The 20,828-nt window shown below is 38.0% G+C and overlaps 1 protein-coding gene across 7 annotated transcripts in view; it reads right to left on the bottom strand.

Moving 5' to 3' along the window:
• The window catches only part of LOC149836587 (plant cysteine oxidase 4-like), a 28,858-nt gene extending 8,450 nt beyond the window's left edge, over positions 1-20,408 (bottom strand). For 2 of the 7 annotated variants that reach the window (XR_016431812.1, XM_090005454.1), the window contains exons 1-5: positions 20,128-20,221; positions 13,724-13,897; positions 3,025-3,183; positions 1,703-1,866; positions 1,344-1,491 (exon numbers count right to left, since the gene is read on the bottom strand). Coding sequence is in view for 4 of the 7 variants with exons in the window: in XM_090005454.1 (XP_089861580.1) it covers positions 1,344-1,491; positions 1,703-1,866; positions 3,025-3,124 (412 nt within the window). In the remaining 3 variants the exon portion in view is untranslated. Of the gene's footprint in view, positions 1-1,343; positions 1,492-1,702; positions 1,867-3,024; positions 3,184-13,723; positions 13,898-20,127 lie in introns of all 7 variants that reach the window. The other 5 variants (XR_016431814.1, XR_016431813.1, XM_090005457.1 and 2 more) reach the window with 5 other exon arrangements.
• Between the last annotated feature and the right edge of the window lie 420 nt (positions 20,409-20,828).

Raw genomic sequence — 20,828 nt, 5'->3', positions numbered from 1 at the left:
TCTATTAATGCATTTATGACAAAGCTCTATAAAAAGTATAAAAGAACGTAATGGCACAACTTTTTAAAAACAGTAAAAGAAAAATATTTAATGCACAACTTTTCAAACTTTAAATAATTTAGATTTTTTTTAGTGTAACTATTTTGGACAAAAATAACCCTGGGTGTGGTCCAGGGTCACATTGACAGCAGCGGGTGCGGCACCCGCACCGGCGTCGCGTTGATGAGGGTGCAGCGGCCTCTATGCCGAGTTCCTGTGACATAGCAATCAGATGAATGAGATCAAAATCGAAAATAGGAACGGTGAGCTAAAAATAGTGGAAGACCCTCCTCAGTGACAACATTAGGTTCAATGTGGCTGTCAAGGTTCTCTGGCATGAATTTGATGCATCCAAAAGGAGGGCCCAGAACAGGAAGCTACAAACTTCACTTCTCAAGCCATCATGATGATTCATCCTGGATATTTTGCAAATGGTTAAGATCTGGCACTTGATTGCAGGGCACTTTTCTAAACCACTATTCCATGGATTACAAAGACTATGAACGTCCTTAGTGCACTAGAATCAGAATAACTTCCACAGTGCATATTATAAGACTGAATATCTTTGGAATCTGGCATGACCTTATTTTTAAATTATGCTGCTCAATTTGAGAAAAAGATGCACAACTATCTTAAATGTTGAAAAGAATGCCTAGCCCAGTCAAGCTATCCTCACCAGAACTAAGATAATTCAATAAAAAAAGAAACTATCAGTAAAGGGTTATTTTATCAGCACAAATATCACCAATAGTTTGGAAATATCACCATTTTTTTTGTGAGATTTCAAAAAAGAGAAAAAAAACTGAAAAGTTCCATACATGCATAATATCCCAAATTTCAATATATCATGATATTACAAGAATACTTGAAAGGAATACTAAATGTCCCCATATTTTTCTTTCTGTTTATTAAAAGTTGCAAAGATATCGAAAGATTTTTCTGAAAACAAATAATATTGCTTGCCTTGACTTCAAAGCATTTAGATAGTATTTTATTAGAATGATTCTCAATTCTTATATTCTTTCTGAACTATTCTCACTCTTTCACTCTTTCACCAGTTCTTTTCTTTTTCTGATTTCCAAGATTTTCCAAAAGAATTTTCGGGTCAATAACCTGTAGTTTCAGAATTTCGTGACCACAGAAAGAGATAGTTGCAATAGAATAAAGCAAAAAATGATGAATAGACTGATAATATTTTGATGGCTCAACTACAAATTAATGATATCTTCAGCATGGCACCCATAAGCATTGGAAGCATGCATAACAAAGCAGCAGAGACATTCCATGAGGAGAGAAAAGTGCACCTCTTGATGTATCAAAGCCCTCTGGCAAATCGATCCAGTCATATGACTTCACATGAAATGAACCATATAGAAGCTTGCTCAGCACGGTCATTCCAGGATGATCATGGAGAGGAATAATTGATGAAGGTGGCATACAAAATATTCCTATCTGCAAATGTAACAATAGATGGCCTTAGGCATTCCAGCAAGTCTTAGATGAGTCCAGATTACATGAAACCAGAATTTTCCATCTAACCAGCAGAAGTTAAATATCCAACTGTTTGTTCGGTTCATGTACTTTTTACTTTACTTCTTATAATCAAAAAACTTCAATCAACCATCAGAAAGCTCAAGAAATTCTTCAAAGAATAAAGACTTACTGAAAAGCTTTCACATTCATGTAAATGCAGATAGGTGATCGGAGGTGGGTAATGGTGGCTTCCATTGGGACCTTTCTTTCCATTCATACCATGCTGTGAAGCTTTCCATCCCCGCATTAACTGTGCCTCAGATTCAAGACCAACATCAGAAGGTTTGATATCATCTGAAACAGACAAGTTTAAGATGAAAAGATTTGACAATCGCACACAAACTCAGTAGATTTTTCGGGAATAGCAAGTTCATCACATAAGCTGTGAAAATAGCACAGCATATGTGATCATATGAGAACTCTTATAATTATAAATTTTAAACCATAAGATGCCTCTAGATGAATAAGATTTCGTTTGGATTGTAGTCCTGTAAAATTATGCTAGCGACATCCATGGTGCAAAAACACTTCAAGATCAATCAGTGCTCCTAGAACTATTATTTAGCAGATCATTATAATGAATTAGAATCAACTAACAATACAAACCAAGGAACTATTACAGTAATGTATGATGCAAAAAGATGCACATAATAGTTATTCTATCAGAGTCGATGCCTTTATATATAAAAAAAGAAATAAGTTGACGAATGCATAATCTATGCTTCCTGAGTAATTAGGAGCAACTTAGACAGATCGGCTCTGGAAGCATAAAGCCCAGAAGTGCCAAAATGATGCTATGACTATAAGAACACAAATATTTCTCGTAACATAATGGCACACTTCATCAAAATCAGAATCAATAAACAAAAAAAATAAATGCATGTCCTGGTCCCAATGCAACATCTGCAACAGGAATTGAATTTTTTTATTTTAAACCTCAACATCTTTTCCCGCTTTGCTGTATCGCTGCATTTTGTTTGTGTGTGTGTGTGTGTGTGTGTGTGTGTGTGTGTGTTTAATTCTGCATTGTGATATTTCACAAGCTAAAAAAGTTTAATTCTGCATTGTGATACTTCACAAGCTAAAAAATCATACATAGAAACAGAATTTTGGAATAGATCTTTTTAGATCAATTGCATTATGCATATTATCACCTCAACTAGAACAATAATACCAGGCCCTTTAACTTTGGATTGACACACAAGCAAGCATTTTAAGCATCCCAAAGTCCTTCTAGACCAAGTGACTAAAGAGTAATGTGGTCTACAGGCCAAGGTATCCCCGCAATTTAAAAACTTGATCAGAAAAGGAAAATGTTAAAAGTAGGTTTCATTAACAAAATAACAAAGCATGGCAAGCCAACATGAATTTCCTTTATCAATGACATGATCGTGAATAATTGATTTGTAAACATGACTCAGATCCAAAAGTGTAAGCAAATACATTACATACCTAAAATAGCATGAACATTTTCAAGGGCTTCGGCAGATATTGGTCCATCTGAAGTAAAGGATGCTTTACAAGTGTCATAAAGTCTTTGTACAGCAGTCATTGTTATTTGCTACAGTAATTCCTCGAGTTACATTTACCAAGACCTAGCTCCTCACTGACCTGCATAAATCAAAGAAACTCAGATAATCTCTGATTACAAGGAACCCCTTTCAAACAATGCATTATAAAATCAACTACAGAGACAACTTTTAGTGTTTTTGCCAACCTGCCTAACCAAAGAAAGAATTCCATCATGCAGACCTGGAAAAAGTATTGATAGGCCAATTACAATAATATAAGGGGAAAAGGACATTGAAAGGCCAGACTCTTCTGCAAATGAATCATATGCATAAATGAACAAAAATTGTCCAAGATTCTTGGGTTTCTTCCAAAAATATATATATAAGTAAATATGTGTGAAGAATTTTCACACCAGTCCCTCCATTATTTGATCATTCAAACAACAAATCTTATAACATAAGATCACTTTAAAATTTAAACATTAACCCATGAAGAATTAAATTGTAACGGTATTATCCAACCAAACTTAGATTTATTAGAATAAACTTTCCATGCATGTGTAATGAAAGTCAAAAGAAATAAGTTCATGCATCAGTGTTTCTGTGATTTCCAACACTTTTTCACTAAGACGAGCCTGCTACCTACCTAACCACATTAGCATGGCCAGCCTCTTTGAGAAGAACTCTAAATGGGTTTCAACTACTCAAGCTTTCAATTCTTTCAAGGTGTTGGATGGTAATGCCTGTTGCAGGTTCATTATTGCTAAAAGTTCAAGTATTTAGGCCTGAATCTTGAAACATATGTGAACGAACCAACAGAGACCAAAAGGCTAAACTAACTGTTTATGACAACACACATTTTTTAAACTAAGGAGATTTTGATGTCATAGACATAGAAAGATGCTTGATATCAACCATCCAAGCTGCTTCCCTGGTCCATTAATGCGGTAGACAATTCATGTATGAGCATAGAAGCAATTGCAAGTCTCCGGAAGCAAAAGCCAGACATACAGTAGCTGGAGAACAATGACTAATATTTTACATTCTACGTTGATTGGAATTCGTGAAGGAGACAGACAAACACAACCAGACAACAGAAATGTAGATATTGTGTCTTGAAGCTCAGATGGATAAGGAAAACAGCTCAAATCATTTCCAATTTTGTTTCAATCACTAGAGTGGAACATATTCGTTTCTATCCGGAGAGAGAAAGGCACAGTACATCCCTCCTGGAACTGATTTTTATCAAATAAAAATCAGACATCTTCCATGATAGTGGTGCCCCTAGCCTTGATGGAGTTCCTGGATTGTTTATCAAACTTACTAGGAGAACTGGGAAATTTGAAGATGAACCACCCAAAATTTGTCACCAAAATTTTAATTTCTATGAAGATGAATTGCACAAGATGGTTTTAGGATGACTGGATGTTCTAACTCAGCTCACTACTTTCAGACAATGCTTACACAATTTAATATACAAGGTTACTAAACTGATGGTTGATTATAATATCTATGGCTCCTGGACATTCTTACCAGCCATACTGTGAGAACCTGCTCTGGAACCTGTGGAGAAAAGAGAAAGGGTGGACCCGGGTCTGGTATGAGATCCAGACCCTAAACACTCTTTTTCACCCCTTCTCAAGTTGATCATGGTTCTGAACCATGAACAACTTGCCTTTAAGTATCCAAAAGCGATCTTTTGTCAAACCCTTGGTAAAAATGCCTGCAACTTGTCTTTCAGTGTTAACAAATTCAGGCTCAATTTCTTTTTCGTTCACCTTTTGTCTCACATAATGTTGGTCGATATCAATATGCTTAGCGCGACTGTGGTGTACGGGATTGAACGACATATTGAGAGCACTTTGATTGTCACACAGTAAGGTAGACGGAGAGATCGCTTCTCCTACTTCAGTTAGTAAATGCCTGACCCATGTGACTTCAGCAGTAGCAGCAACCATGGATCTATACTCAGCTTCAGTGCTTGATCTAGCAACAGCCTTTTGTTTTCTACTACTCCAAGAGACTAGGTTTCTCCCAATAAAAACACAATATCCTGACATAGACCTTCGCTCATCAAGATCTCCTGCCCAGTCTGCATCGCAGTATATAGTAAGTTCACGCACATTCTTACCAGACGACTGTGGAGAATATATCAACCCATCTTCAATGGTCCCTTTCAGATATCTGAGGATCCTCTTAACCGCCTCCATATGTCCAGTACGTGGTGCGTGCATAAATTGAGACACTTGATTGACTGAATAAACAATATCAGGTCGAGTAAATGTGAGATACTGCAACATTCCTATTAGGCTTCGATACCTGGTGGGATCCTCATACAAGTCTCCATCATGAGCACTTAATTTTTGGTGGAGCACACTAGGAGTTGCTAAAGGTTTGCAGTTTTTCATACCTGACTTGCTGAGAACATGTATCGTATACTTGTGTTGAGTGAGGGTCAAGCCATGAGCCTGGCTATCGACTTCTACGCCAAGAAAATATCGCAAGGCTCTGAGATCTTTCATTTTGAATCTCTGTCCTAATAGGTTTTTAACTTCTCTGATATTATCCTCAGAGTTTTTTGTGATAACTATATCATCAACATAAATTAACGATAGAGTGATCACATTCTGACTTCTAAAAATAAATAATGAGTGATCCAGTAGGGAACGTGAGAACCCATGCCTCTGAATTTCAAGTGAGAAGTTGTCAAACCAAGAGCGAGATGCTTGTTTTAAGCCATAGATAGCTCTTTTTAGCCTGCACACATGTGTTTTACAGTTTTGCTCTTAACCAGGGGGTTGTTCCATGTAGACTTCCTTCTTCAAATCTCCATGCAAAAACGCATTCTTAACATCAAGTTGACTCAGCCATGTTCAACGGCCAGGGAAAGAATAATTTGAAACGTTCACATTCTCACGACAGGATTTAATGTCTCATCATAGCCTTGTCCTGCTTCTTGAGTGAACCCTTTTGCAACCAGTCTCGCCTTGTATCGTTCAATTGTTCCATTTGGTTTATACTTTATTTTGTAGACCCATTTACATCCAACAACATTTTTGTCAGGTGGTCTGAAGACAATTTCTCAGGTACCACATTCACGTAATGCTTGCATATCATCATTCATGGCTTCTACCCATTTAGTAGAAGTAGTTGCCTGATAATACATGATAGGTTCATCTTCCTTGTTCAGAGCAGTTAAGAAGAGCTGAAAGTCCAAGGAGAAGTTGTTATAACTGACCCACCTATCAATGGGGTGTCGCATGCGATTGGATCTTCTGACCTCAAAAGTATGTGAGGAGGTAGGTGAAGCTGCTGAGTTGTGATTTGAAAGATCTAGCGCTGTCATTCTCTGTCTAGTATAGCAAATGCGCTTGTATCTGCCCGGTAAGGGTGGTATTTCTTCCCCATTTTGTAATCCCGAAGTGTCAATATTCTCATAAATTTCTTCTTCCTGCTGCCCACAATCGAGAGAGCAGACTTCATTGGAACTAGCAAAAAGTTCTGAATTCAGCCAAGGATAATAAAATTCGATGGTGGTAGAGAACATATCTGATGTGCCAGCTTTGTGATCAAAATTGTGTTCATCAAAGATGACATTTCTTGAGATTTTGATGCGTCTGTTGTCAGGATCGTAACACCTATATCATTTGTAGTCGTCGGCATATCCCATAAATCTGCACTTCTGAGCCTTGTCCTGAAACTTGTTTCTTAGAGATCGATCAATATGCACATAACAAACACATCCAAAGACACGCAAATCATGATAATTAGGATGAGCTCCAAAAAGACAGTAATAGAGAGATTTATTTTATAGAACAACCATAGGCAATCTATTGATCACATGCATGGCAGAGTGAAAAGCTTCTGCCCACAGATTAATGAGAAGGTTACTATCGTGAAGCATATTCATGACGCTTTCAACGATATGTCTGTGTTTTCGCTCAGCAATCCTATTTTGTTGAGGGGTGTGAGGGCAGGACACCCTTCTTCCTATCCCATTATTTTGAAGAAAAGAAATAAAGTCACTAGATGAGAACTCCCCACCTCCATCACAATGGAAGAATTGGATGGCCTCAGATACTTGATTTCTTACTAAGGAAAGAAAGTAATGAAACAAAAGGAAAACTTTCGATTTATTTTTTATGAAGTATATCCAGGTGTATCGAGAGTAGCTATCAACAAAGATTAGGTAGTATCTGCTCCTAGATCCAGAGACAACTGGGGCAGGTCCCCATACATCAGAACATATTACCTCAAAAGGCTTTGAAGCTCTCTTATTAATAGAATGGAAAGGCAATACATGACTTTTGCATAAAAAAACAACTGGAACACTTCGGGCTTTTCTCATCCACATTGAGACTTTCTTTTTGAATGAGATTATTATAAACAAGTTTCTCAATAAAATGACTCTCACAATGTCCTAATCGACTATGCCATAAGAAAGGCTTATTACATTTAGAAATACTAAAAATATTTGCTGAAGAAAAGGAACACGACTCTAATGAAGACTTTGAATCCGGATGAATAGGGCGGACGGAATGACATGGAGCTTCTTCAAAGACATACATATTACCTCGTCTCTTTCCTTCAGCGAATGTTTCCCTTGTGCGAAGGTCCTTGACCTGAACAGAGAAGGGAGTAAATTTGACTGAAGCATAATTGTCATCAACAAGCTTAGAAACAGAGACAATATTTTTCTTGATATTTGGAGCACGAAGGACATCAGTAAGTTCAAGAGTAGAATTGTGACATGGGAATGACATATTTTCCAACATGAGAAACGGGATGGGAGGATCCATCTTCAGTGACAATTTTACTTTTACCAAAATAAGGGATAGGGTTAGAAAGTTTACCTGCATTGCAGGTCACGTGAGTTGCTGCCCCTGAGTTAACGAACCATGTGCCTTGATCATTCTGCTTTAATTTCAATTCCGACAGGGCAGATATTAACAGATCTCTAATCTCTCCATTGTCTCTGATATTAGTGGGTTTTCCTTTTTGTTCTGTCTGTGGAGCCTTTCCTTTATTTTCGGGGTTGTGCCAACAATTCGCCTTGATATGTCCCATTTTGTTGCAAAGGAAGCAAGTGGGGATGGACCTTTGTCCCCGAGTGATATTTGGAGTGGGAAGCAATCCACGTCCTCCGTGTCCATTTCACCCTTGTCCTCCTCGCCCTCGTCCTCGACCATAAGTCACTCCTGTGACAAGAACTGCTTGGGAATTTGAATGAGCATGTTTTTCTTCAGAAAATCCCTTCAAGGTCATTTCATACCGAATCAATTTAGCTCGCAACTCATCAAAAGTAGGAAGAGTCGGCAGGCACAATAGTGAAGTGACGATCATGTTGTAGTCGTCTCCCAATCCACTCAGAGTTTGTTGCACCATATCGTTGTCACTCACGGCATATCCTATAACCGCAAGTTGGTCTGTGATAGTCTTCATCTTGTTGAGATATTCCATGATGGTCATGGAATCTTTTTTTTAGGAGCTGAAATTCTCTCTTGAGAAAAACCATCCTTGCCTGTGAAACTTGTGAATACGTCTGAACCAATTTCTCCCAAAGTTGCAGGGTTGTACAATTGTCAGGGATTGCAACAAGAACCTCTTGAGACAAGGTAGAAGTGATGTAAGCAACTACTGATTGATCTTTCATTTCCCAGTTTAGATATTCTGCATTTTTGACATACACAATTGAACTTGCCCCTTTATCATCTTTCTCTTCTCTCGTAAAAAATTCTAGTGAGACTGGAATGGTTCCATCGAGGTGGCCTAAGAGACCTTGGCTCCTTATAAAAGATATGATTTGTCTCTTCCAAATCAAGAAGTTTGAGGTGTTTAATTTTTCGGAAACGAGTTGATTAAGAAAGCTCAAAGAGAGACTCGATTGATAAGAATAAGAATCCATGGAGGAAGGAAATTTAACAAGGGTGTTCACAAAGAGCTCAGTCTTCTGCTAGGGAAGTTTGCTGATCGCCCTCTTTTTTTTTACTAAGAAACCTTAAAGTTGACGATCAGGGGCTGTCAGATTAAAAAAGTGAATCAGACCTAAGTTTTCCCTTAATCTTTTATGAGATTTGAGATTAACGTAATAAAAATGTTAATCTAAAAGCATTTTCAGACAGAGCAATGTGAATATCGACTGTAACAGCAAGAGGACGACAAGAGGAGACACTTAAAAAGATCAGAGAGATCGTGTCAGAATCAGATATCTCAGATCTGACGTTGTTACACAGCCAATACGAACAGCAAAAATAACTTGATATCTCAGATCTGACGCAGAGAGGATGCGAAGAGAGATCGTGGGTCGTTTCAGTTTCACGTGAATCAGCTTGTTGTTTCACGTGAATCAGAATTTTCCCTTTTTTTGACACAGAGAGGATGTGATCCCAAGTAAAGAAGAATCGGGGTTTCACGTGAATGGGTGAATCGATTTCAGCGATTCACGTGAAACAAAATTTCTTTTTCCCTTTTTTTTTTTTGAGGTGCACAGGATTTCCGTAAAGAATGATTCACGTGAATATCAGACCCACGTGGATATGAATTCACCAGAGAAGAATTAGAAAGAAGATGGAGAAACGAGAGGTAGAAAGAAGTAAAGGAAACTGAGAAAGAGGAGAATATAAGAGAAAGAGGAGACCCCAAACCTTTGATCGGTCGATCGCACCTTTCGGAAGCCTCTTCAACCCTAGATGGATCTTAGCTTTGATACCATGTGAGAACCTGCTCTGGAACCTATGGAGAAAAGAGAAAGAAAATAGAGGAAGTAAAGGAGGTGCGGTTGTCATGATTTATGTAAAAAGAAATCGAGACCTAAAGTACATATTAATAGGTTTGAGTGTACATTGGGTCCGAGTCTGGTATAATATCCAGACCCCAAAAAAAAAGATAGACAAAGTTATACTATGAAAACTGTACATAACCGGACCCAGGTCTGGTATGAGATCCAGACCCTAAACACTCTTTTTCATATACATGTCCACATACGAAACTTGGTGATAGCAACAGTGAACGACACTGAGACCGACAGTTCTTTGTAAACTTTACAATTTCTTTTTTGGATTTAAAACATATTTTTGCAAAAAACCTTGTGAATTTTGTCTAATACGGGAACACCTATCACTTTGCATTGACCATATCTTCATGGCTTTATTTGAAGAATCAAATAGAGAACTATGAATCAAAAGTTCAATTGATTTCTACGCTCAGCAGCAGCAGCATAGTAGTAGTAGTAAGTAGTGGTAGTGGTAGTGGTAGTGGTAGTGGTAGTAGTAGTAGTAGTGGTCGTAGTGGTAGTTGTAGTTGTAGTGGTAGTAGGAGGAGGAGTAGCAGCATGACTCAAACTATATCAGGGAATGCACCCTTCATGTTACAAGGTGTTATGCCAGAAGTTTGGAGGCCAACTTAAATAGCCTCCATTGCAGCATATAACTCAAGTCCTCAACATGCTTGCCATATAATCCCTGAAGCATGTATCTAACTGTTAAGATAACGGTGTAATGAAGTATGCAGAAATGTAATACAAGAATGCTAATGCATTCACAATGTCCAATAAGCACAAAGGCACAAGACGGAGATAGTAAAGATGTAAGGACAATTAAAAAAGCCTTTAAAATGCTATACACATAAAAAAGTAAAGAGCTTTATTGAATGAGAGCTCAGAAGCTTAAGAATACAAGGGGAGAACACCCCTATTTATACATAAAGAGAGTGGGAAAAAGGGAAACATTGGGAGCTCCCACATGTTGTCATTGGGAGCCCCCAACGGTCATATCAGGGATTCCAACGACTATAACGTGGGACCCCCAATGCATGTTAAATATTGAAAATAAAAGAAAAATAAAATAAAAAAATAAAAATAAACTACCTATTAAGATAGTTGTTTCTAGAAACAACTATGTAAAATGACTAAAATACCCCTAACAGTTATTGCACATATATTTGAACACTCCCCTCAAACTTTACGGGGAGATGACCGAAAGTTTGCTAAGAAGAAAAATAAAACAAAGAACAAAAAGAGCTTTAGTGAAGAAGTCCGCCAACTGATACTCTGATGTGACATATGGCAGGGTAACCGTTCATCTCAGATATTCATCACGTACATAGTGGCAGTTCATCTTTATATGTTTGGTGTGCTCATGGAAGGTGTGATTGTTGTCGCAGCATAGCTTCGAAGGACTGGAGATGTCTAAACCCATATCTTTGAGAAGACTTCGTAACCAAACGAGTTCCATAGTGGTAGTTGTCATAGCCCTGTATTCAGCTTCAGTAGAGGATAGCGAGACTTTCTGCTGCTTCTTGCATCTCCAGGCAATCAGAGAATCTCCTAAAAAGACAAAAAAAAAACAGTAATCGAGATTCTATCATTAAGGTTTCATCTCCAATCAATGTCAGTATAAGCAAGTAAATTTAATGAAGATGATGATAGAAATAGCCCTTTAGTGATGGTATTCTTGAGGTATCTGACGATTCTTAGCACAACATTCATGTGGACAATTGTAGGAGCATAGTGAAACTGGCTAGCAGAGTGAACGGCATGAGCAATATCCGGTCTGGTAATGGTCAGATAGGCGAGAGAGTCAATGAGTTGTGTGTAGGGTGTGGGATCTTCTAGATGTCTAAACCCATATCTTTGAGAAGACTTCGTAACCAAACGAGTTCCATAGTGGTAGTTGTCATAGCCCTGTATTCAGCTTCAGTAGAGGATAGCGAGACTTTCTGCTGCTTCTTGCATCTCCAGGCAATCAAAGAATCTCCTAAAAAGACAAAAAAATAGTAGTTGAGATTCTATCATTAAGGTTTCATCCCCAATCAATGTCAGTATAAGCAAGTAAAATTAATGAAGAAGATGATGATAGAAATAGCCCTTTAGTGATGGTATTCTTGAGGTATCTGACGATTCTTAGCACAACACTCATGTGGACAATTGTAGGAGCATAGTGAAACTGGCTAGCAGAGTGAACGGCATGAGCAATATCTGGTCTGGTAATGGTCAGATAGGCGAGAGAGTCAATGAGTTGTGTGTAGGGTGTGGGATCTTCTAGAAGAGTCTCATCATTTAGTCTTAATTTAACATCAATTACTTTAAGAGTTTTCACCTTCTTATCATCTGAAATTCTAGATTTAGTAAATATATCTGCAGCAAGTTTCATTTGAGAAAGTATATATCTGCGGAGAGAGTATGCAACTTCAATTCCTATGAAATATCTTAAAAATCCTAAGTCAGACATATCAAAAATTACCTTTTAACATAATTTTAACATTATGAACACCAATTTGATCATTCCCTGTTATAATCATATCATTTATATATAGTAGAAGAATAGCAATACTAGTTTTTATATTTTTCACAAAGAAAGCAGTGTCAATATAACAAGAACGAAAACCCATACTAGTCATGACATCACTAAATTTATCATACAAAGCCTTGGGAGTCGGCTTAAGACCCTAAAATGCTTTTAAAAGTTTAAGAGTTTTTCCTTGTTCAATGTTAAATCCCAAGGAAAGCATTTTTAACATCCAATTGATATATAAGCCATTTTTTAGTTGATGCTACAGCTATTAGGGTACTAACACTAGTCATTTTAGTCACGAGTGCAAAAGTTTTCTCATAGTCAATATCATATTCTTGTGAGTATCCTTTAGCTACTAATCTGGCTTTATATCGTTCTAAAGTTCCATCACTTTTAGTTTTAACTTTAAAAACCCACCGGCATCCAATAGGTTTCTTGTTGAGAGGAAGTTTAACTATTTCTCAAGTGTTAGCTTTCTTAAAAGCATTTAGTTCTATATTCATGGCTTTAATTAAATGTGGTCTATGTCACATGGGTGCGGGTGTGGCACTTTCAAAAACCTTGGGTGCGGCAGGGCAAAAATGAATATATATATATATATATATATATATTCATAGGATAAAGGTTGGGTGGATGAAATGGAAAAGTGCTATGCGATCGTAGAATGCCATTGCGGTTGAAGGGAAAGTTTTATCGGACGACTATTAGACCCGCTTTACTATATGGTACGGAATGTTGGGCTGCCAAGAGACATCATATTCAAAAAATGAGTGTAGCTGAGATGCGGATGCTTAGATGGATGTGTGGAAATACAATAAAAGATAAGATTCGGAACGAAGAGATACGTAAGAAGGTAGGTGTTGCAACCATTGAAAATAAGATGCGAGAGAATCGTTTACGGTGGTTTGGACATATTCGGCGAAGGCCTAATGATGCTCCAGTTAGAAGGTTGGAGAAATGGGAAAATATATTAGTTAAAAGAGGTCGGGGTAGGCCTAGGAAGACTTGGATGGAGATGATAGGAAAGGATATGAATGCTTTGAACCTCACCGAGGACATGGCGTTGGATAGAAATGATTGGAGGAAAATGATTCATGTGGAAGACCCAAAATGAATTTCTTTTTTGGTTCATATCGCTGACCCCAATTGTTTTGGGATGAAGGCGTAGTTGTTGTTGTATATATATATATATATATAATTTTGAAGTTTTAACAGTTAACATTGTCATAATATCATTCATCATGCATGCAATATATCAACCTAAATATCAATCAAATAAGTAAAGCAATTACATAAATCAACCTAAATATCAATCAAATAAGTAAAGCAGAAAAGAATTAAATTACATACCAAAGTATAACCCGATGAAGTAATGGATCTTGATAATTTTCTTCATCATCATCAAATGCATCATTAGAAGGAATACTGGGTTCAGCTAAATCCATGTTTGTTATGTTGAAATCATGCTCTCCCTCGAAGTCACACTCTTATGGGTTTACATCCCAAAATTTGGATGTTCCTTGTCTGCGTTGCAAACCCAATTTGAAAATATTAAATACAATATAAGTATATTTAAATGAAAAACTAAGAAATAATCAAATAACTAAGAGAACAAATTAATACCTATATTCATCATTGGTTCGCGAAAGTAATCAAAGATTTGAATGAACATATAATAAATCATCTGCACGCTTGCTGGTGAGTTTGTTTCTCTTCATGTTGTGGATTTGAGAATATGTGCTCCAATTTCTTTCACAACAAGATGAACTTGCAGGCTGTGATAGCAATCTTAATGCAAGACGTTAGAGAAGAGGTGTTTTTGATCCAAATGTTGACCACCATGTGATAGGATCTATATTATCCTCTTCCCGCGAATAATGTCGGTCCATATAATCTCGAAGATGAAAATTTTTCAAACTCTTGTGTGACTTGATGTAGAAGATATGCTTTTGGAAAAAATCTTGTCATACACATTTCTATGTCTTGATAGCTCTGGGTCTAAATTTGGAGGGACACGACCAATACCACTAGCCCGCCACTTATTTGCATAATATTTTGGATTAAGAAAATGTGTCATGAAATGCAAAAGAGTGTTTCTCTTATCCCATCTTCTGACTAAAATTGAATGAATATGATTAACAAATTTTGAATCATCCAATACAGGATTTTTTTCTTCATGCTTGAAAACTATAACTTGTATTTTTTCAATCATATTATCCCACATTTCATAAGCGTTGTGAAGCATGGGCTCATCCTTATCAACTTCTCTTAACATTTCCCAAATAGGTTGCGTAAATTGAAGGAAGTATACCACTTTGTCTCAAAACTCATCATCAAGAATGAATTTTTTAATTTCTTGAGCCTTGATATCATCATCAGCACAATAGAATGTTCAATTTTCATCAGTCATCATGTTAATCAAAGCATTCTTCACTCTTTTAATCATTTTCACCATCACAATGATGGACGCAAAACGTGTTTCAGCGACCTTCAACAATTTCAGGTCAGAATGCCTATTAAATATAGCATTAGCACGATGGTGGTTAACAACAAAATTCCTAATGCTTTTGACATTTCTTTCTAAATCTTCAATCCATGAACATAAAGCATATGCTTGTGAATTTTCTTCTTCTTTGGGGTTGCAGATGTTCTTTAGGGCCAGATTTAAGCTGTGTGCTACACAGGGAGTCCAAAAAACATGAGGGTACTCACTCTCCAAACTCAACGCTGCACTTTTACAAACTGGAATGTTGTCTGTAATGATTTGTACCACTTTCTGATCACTCACTTCTTTTGAGTCACTAAGCGAACAAGTAATGAAATTGATCAATGGGCGCCTTTGAATATTTGTCCATCCATCAGACACAATAAAAACTCCATTTTGCTCCCATGAATATTTTTTAATCTCCAGCAACCTCTCCACATTTGCCCTCTCAAATCCTTCCAATAAGGATTTCTAGCGGCATTAAATCAGAGTAAACTAGAATAAAATTACCTCCCAACTTTTTTATCCAATTCTTCTCTTCCATATATATTGAATGTTGCTTGTATCGTTCCTCTACCTCCTACATTGACTTTTCTTTTTTTTTCCAGCATCTTCATGGTGGCTTGCAAATGGTGCACTAAGTACACAAGAATCAGCCATTGTCTTTCTCTTCTCATATTCTTCTTATATTTTCTTGTATTGTCTTCGCATTGCCTCATCAACTTTTTTACATCCTGAAATGGCATGTCCAGGTATCTTCAACAAATGAGCTTTCACTCTTGTGTAAGACCCAATACAATCTCTTTCGCAAAGCTTGCATCGAAATCTCTTGTTTCCAACACCTCCTTCTCAAGTTTTTGCAAGTTTATCCACATGTACTCATAGTGGCCTCATATCATCAATCTCACTACAACTATCAGCAAAACTAGCAGAACTCACATGTTAGGATAAGGATGACGCAATTCCTTTCCCTTTATCCGTCATTTTTATCTTGAAAACAAAAAAAAAATACATTAAAAAATTTAAATCAATTATACAGACATTATCTTGATATAAAAATATATATAATATATATTATATATATAATAAAACAAGGAGCAAGGAGGGGGGATCTGCCCCTCCCCTGCCAAAAACAGGGAGGGACTCAGCCCCTCCCCTGAAATAAGAGGGAGCAGGAAGGGGGGCTCGACCCCCTCCCCTACCGAAAACAGAGGGAGCAGGGGGGGCTCAGTCCCTCCTCTGCCGACCCAACAAGAGAGCGAGAGGGGGGGGGGGGGGGCTCAGCCCCTCCCCTACCGACCCAACAAGAGAGCGAGAGAGGGGGGCTCGGCCCCTCCCCTGCCGACCCAACAAGAGAGCGAGAGGGAGCAGGGGGGCTTGGCCCCTCCATTGCCGACACAAGAAGAGAGAGAGAGGGAGCCAGAGGGTACGTACCTGCAACGAGGGAGAGGAGGAGCCTAGGAGGTGGTGTCGGGGCATCGGGAGGAGAGAGCTCGAGCTGAGTTGCGCAGAAGAGGAGAGATTAGGGCAAAAAAAAAATTTTGCCCTAATCCTCCTTTTCATCGGGTTTATTTTTATTTTATTTTTTTAAAGTCCGAAACATGGACGGAAATTACCTTGAGTGCGCTGACCGCTCCAGGGTCGTGTTGACTGCATGCGCACCCGCGTCGTGCCGACACGAGTGCAGCGCCTGCTTTGCCGATTCCCTGTGACATAGAATGTGGTATATTTTTTGTTTGATTATAATGTGTGGGCCCACAACGGGAGTGTAAAGTTATTAAGCAAGCCATATAATTAGGTGTTAGTGTTTCATAGGACACAAACCTATTTGGTGGAATGGATTCGCTAGTAGATCGTCTAAGAGAGGTTTCTTCTAGAGACTTATTGTTTTGGAAAAACAAATTAAGGCACTAATAGGTTTATTTTGCTCACACCGAGTATAAACTTGAAGATTTTTAGAATTATCAATTATGTCATCACTACGTGGTGATGTTTCAATATTAGAGGTTTAATGATGTGTGTCATTTATGATTTCAAAATGATTCAATGAATCATCATTAGAATGCATATCTTTCGTTGGAGAAAGATCATACAAAAACATGTAGTCAATTTCATCTTTCTTATCAAGATTTTCACGCTTGAGTGGCATTATTTTCAAAGTGACCATCATGATGAAGCAACACACCAGCTATTCTTCTAGAGACCAAGCTTTGATACCATGTAAGAAAATAGGCGAAAGTGTAACCCAAGAATGCACAAGCATTCACAAAGTCCAATAATGGACAAGCACTATGGCATTCAAACAAGAAGTCAACAAAGGGACAATATGAAAGCCTAAAAAGGCCATAAAAGCATAAAAATAATGAAATATTTATTGGATGAAGCCTTGAAAGGCATAACAAATACAAGGGGGAATCATCCCTATTTATACAACAAAAGGGCTAAAAGGAGAGCCATTGGGGGCTCCCCATAGAGACATTGGGAGCTCCCAACGGTCACATTGGGTCCCAATGACTCTATGTGAGACCCCCAATGTGTGTTCAAAAAGGGATTTTAAAAAAAAAAAAAAAACTAACTAACTTAATTAATAAACAGTTGTTTTTATAAACAACTATGTAAAAAGATAAAAATACCCCTATTGGGTATTACAAAAGAATTACATATTTTGATATATGTAGATATGTATATGTATACGTATGTATATATACATATATTTTTAATAGGTACCTTATTATAAGACGCAACCCAATACAAAAGCATCGTTGAGGCCTTGCAATACGTCACCTTCACCAGGCCAGATATAGCCAACTCGATCAATATAGCTAGTCAATGAACCTACTAAAGACCATTGGGCGCATGTAAAACGAATTTTGAGATATCTTAAAGGGACCTAAATTTTGGGTATGCAAATTCATAAGTCAGAATCTCATCGTTTGTATGCATACTCTGATGCTGATTGGGCAGGGTACCCAGATGATCTTAAATCTACCAGTGGTTACTTGACCTTCATGAGACCAAATTTACTAGCTTGAAGCTCCATCAAACAGCATACAATTGTCAGGTCCAGTACAGAAGTTGAGTATAAGGTCATGGCTCAAGTAGTTTCTAAGCCTAGATGGCTCAAGCAGTTGTTGGCAGAGCTAAACGTGACATTTGAAGAAGCACCTAGTTTATGGTGTGATAAATTGAACGCCACATATTTAGTTGTTAATCCTGTTTTCCATGCCTGAACTAAACATATCAAAATTAACTATCACTTGGTTCAGGAAAAGGTTTTCAGAGGTAATATTATTGTGAAGTTTATTCCTTTTCAAGATCAAGTCGTTGACATCCTCACCAAACCTCTAGCATGAGCAAAGTTCAATCAGTTTAGAGACAAGCTCAATCTCAAAGAGATCAACTTAAGGGGGGCGTGTTAAGATAATGGATTCATAACCAAGACCCAACATGAACTCAGAGTCCCACGTCAGCTCGTGTTTCAACGTGGAAAGTTACAAGGAGGATAAGACTCTTCCTGATGAGTCTCTTCCAAATTTTGTATCTCACCTCAATATGGACTCTAAGTTGATAGGAAATTGTAGAGTCCTTTCTACTCATGATTGTAATCACAAGATGTTCAATTGGACTCGAAACCTCATGCAACCTCTATATAAAGGAAGAGAACCTCTCCTCTCTGCATCAAGTATAGAGACAAAGAGTTTGCTCGTGGACATAGGTCACTATAGATCGAACCACGTAAAACGTATTCTTCTGCATGTGTGCTTTCTCAAAATTGTGTGGTTTGAATCTTTACACTAACTAATGTCACAATTTTCATGATCATGCCCCTTAAATCTAAGGGCCGCAAAATGGAAATATCCATTGAGTCGTCGTTGTGTGTGTTAGTCTCATGAAGGAGCAATTCCCACATCCTTCTCTTGTAGATTTTCCCAAAAGGTGGGCACATCTTGCAAAATTTCTTCTTTGTGACCTAATCTCAACACGAAGAATGATACTAGAACACTTAGTGGATGCTTTGATCATGACATGGATATTGACACAATAGGAAGTCGGGATACCCTTATATTTCTTGTGGTTTGTGAAAAAAAAACAGTTCAAGATGATATAGACTCCCTTCTCTTAGCTAACTATTATTCAGTAGTGAATTTTTCTACATCTAAACCCCTGAAGTTTTCTCAGTTATCAACTTTTGGGAGCCAAAAATTTGGCACTTTTGCTGCACCTGATCACTTCACATCTTTCTGGTGAACTCCACAATCAAAAGGAAAGATAAAGAAGATGCAAGAACATCCAACAATTCGTGTTCGAATGTGTTGACACTTGAACTAGAATTTCTAATCTAAGTTTATTATCCATTAAGGCTGCCGCATTATAAGAAAAGCTACCAATTGCAATAAGCCCACTAATTACAACTGTACAGGGAGAGATGCCATCATCTTGATTAAGCAGGGGAAATTTAATATGGGAAAAAAGATCCAAACTGAAAAAAAACTAAACCACCATTGACTCGCTCATAACAACAGGGGATAATACAATCACCAATCACAGAAATTCCAAAAAATTCGATACATAAAATGTTGGTTCCAGGTATTGGATCTAAAGTATGGCCATTGGGTCTCACAAAAGAATAGAATGACCACCAAGATAGTGGACCCTTGGTGTGCATTTAGAGGGGGTGGTTATTGGAGACGGGGGCATGTTTCTCAATAAAATGTGGTGAATCCCTTGAATTAAGTGTGAGAAAGAGGTAATGGAAAACAAAACAAAAAATGAAAAAGCTCTCTGCAGAGAGGATGATGGATTCACCACAGAAGAGAAAGGGGCTGGAACAGCTCAATGGCAGAGCATGTGGTCTTCACAAGGTTGGAGGTTCAACCACTGGCGCACATGTCCCACAGACCATCACCACACCCTACACCAGAATCAGGAACACAATCGGGGTTCCATAATAAAACTCCACAGATGTCAAACGGTCGCTCGCAACAACCGACGAGAAAAAAACCAAGCTGTCAAACCATACACACCCAATTCGCACTCCAAGCTCGACGTAGAAATCAATGCAATGCCACATAAACCAATCAACAACACGCAAATCATTCCCCCGGACGAAACCCATCAAAAGGTTCAACACCAAACTCAGAAAAAAACAATATCACACAAGGAACACCACCAACAAATCCACACCACAACCAGCACAAACAAACAAACATACCAACACCAATAGCATCACAACTAGCAGATACCCCAAAAAGAAGAAGAAAAAAATTACCAATCCTAATCTCACTGATTAGGGCATAACTCGAACGCAACGAAATTAGGGTAAAAATCTCACTGAACCGACACTGGTACATCGCCAAACGCACCTCAATCCCAACTCTAACCACACGAACGAGAGAGAGAGAGCGAGAGAGAGCGATGGGAGACAACCTAATCTTCTAGAATGATCGGGAAGGCGTGGGCACGTACCTGAGAGGAAGGAGAACGATGACAATTGGGGGAGCGGAGGAGAGGGGGCGGCGACAACGAGGAGCCGCGTGGACGACGGGTATGGAAAGGACGCCCGAGGGCACAATTGGTATTTAAGATTTTCTAGAGGCTTCTCTGAGTCGTTTTGATTTGGACCTATCATCAATCCGACCACGGGATCCATATTTTGGCCGTACGGCTACAGATTTCTACCTGGGAGATTCTTTGGGTCAACCATATAGGGGCATCAGAACAAGGTCAAGGACGGTTATGGGTTTCACTTTGTTTTTATGAAAAATTTTCAAATACTCTTTGTACTTTTGGGTCAAATTCATACAAGCTTCAAAAGTTTGATAGTGCAAATTTACACAAAGTTTTTAGTTGGGTTAATCAAATTTCTCCAATAATGAATAACGTTGGGTTTATTTCATAATTAATATTTCAAAGTTACTATTTTACCTTTATAAATCATGAGTAAAATACTAATTTACCCTGACCTAGAAG

This window comes from Nuphar pumila, chromosome 5 (assembly GCF_984573655.1).
Source record: "Nuphar pumila chromosome 5, dmNupPumi1.hap1.1, whole genome shotgun sequence".
In the NCBI taxonomy this organism is placed as follows: Eukaryota; Viridiplantae; Streptophyta; class Magnoliopsida; order Nymphaeales; family Nymphaeaceae; genus Nuphar; species Nuphar pumila.
Note: the sequence above shows the minus strand (reverse complement) of the source record. Positions and strands in the feature narration are given on the sequence as shown.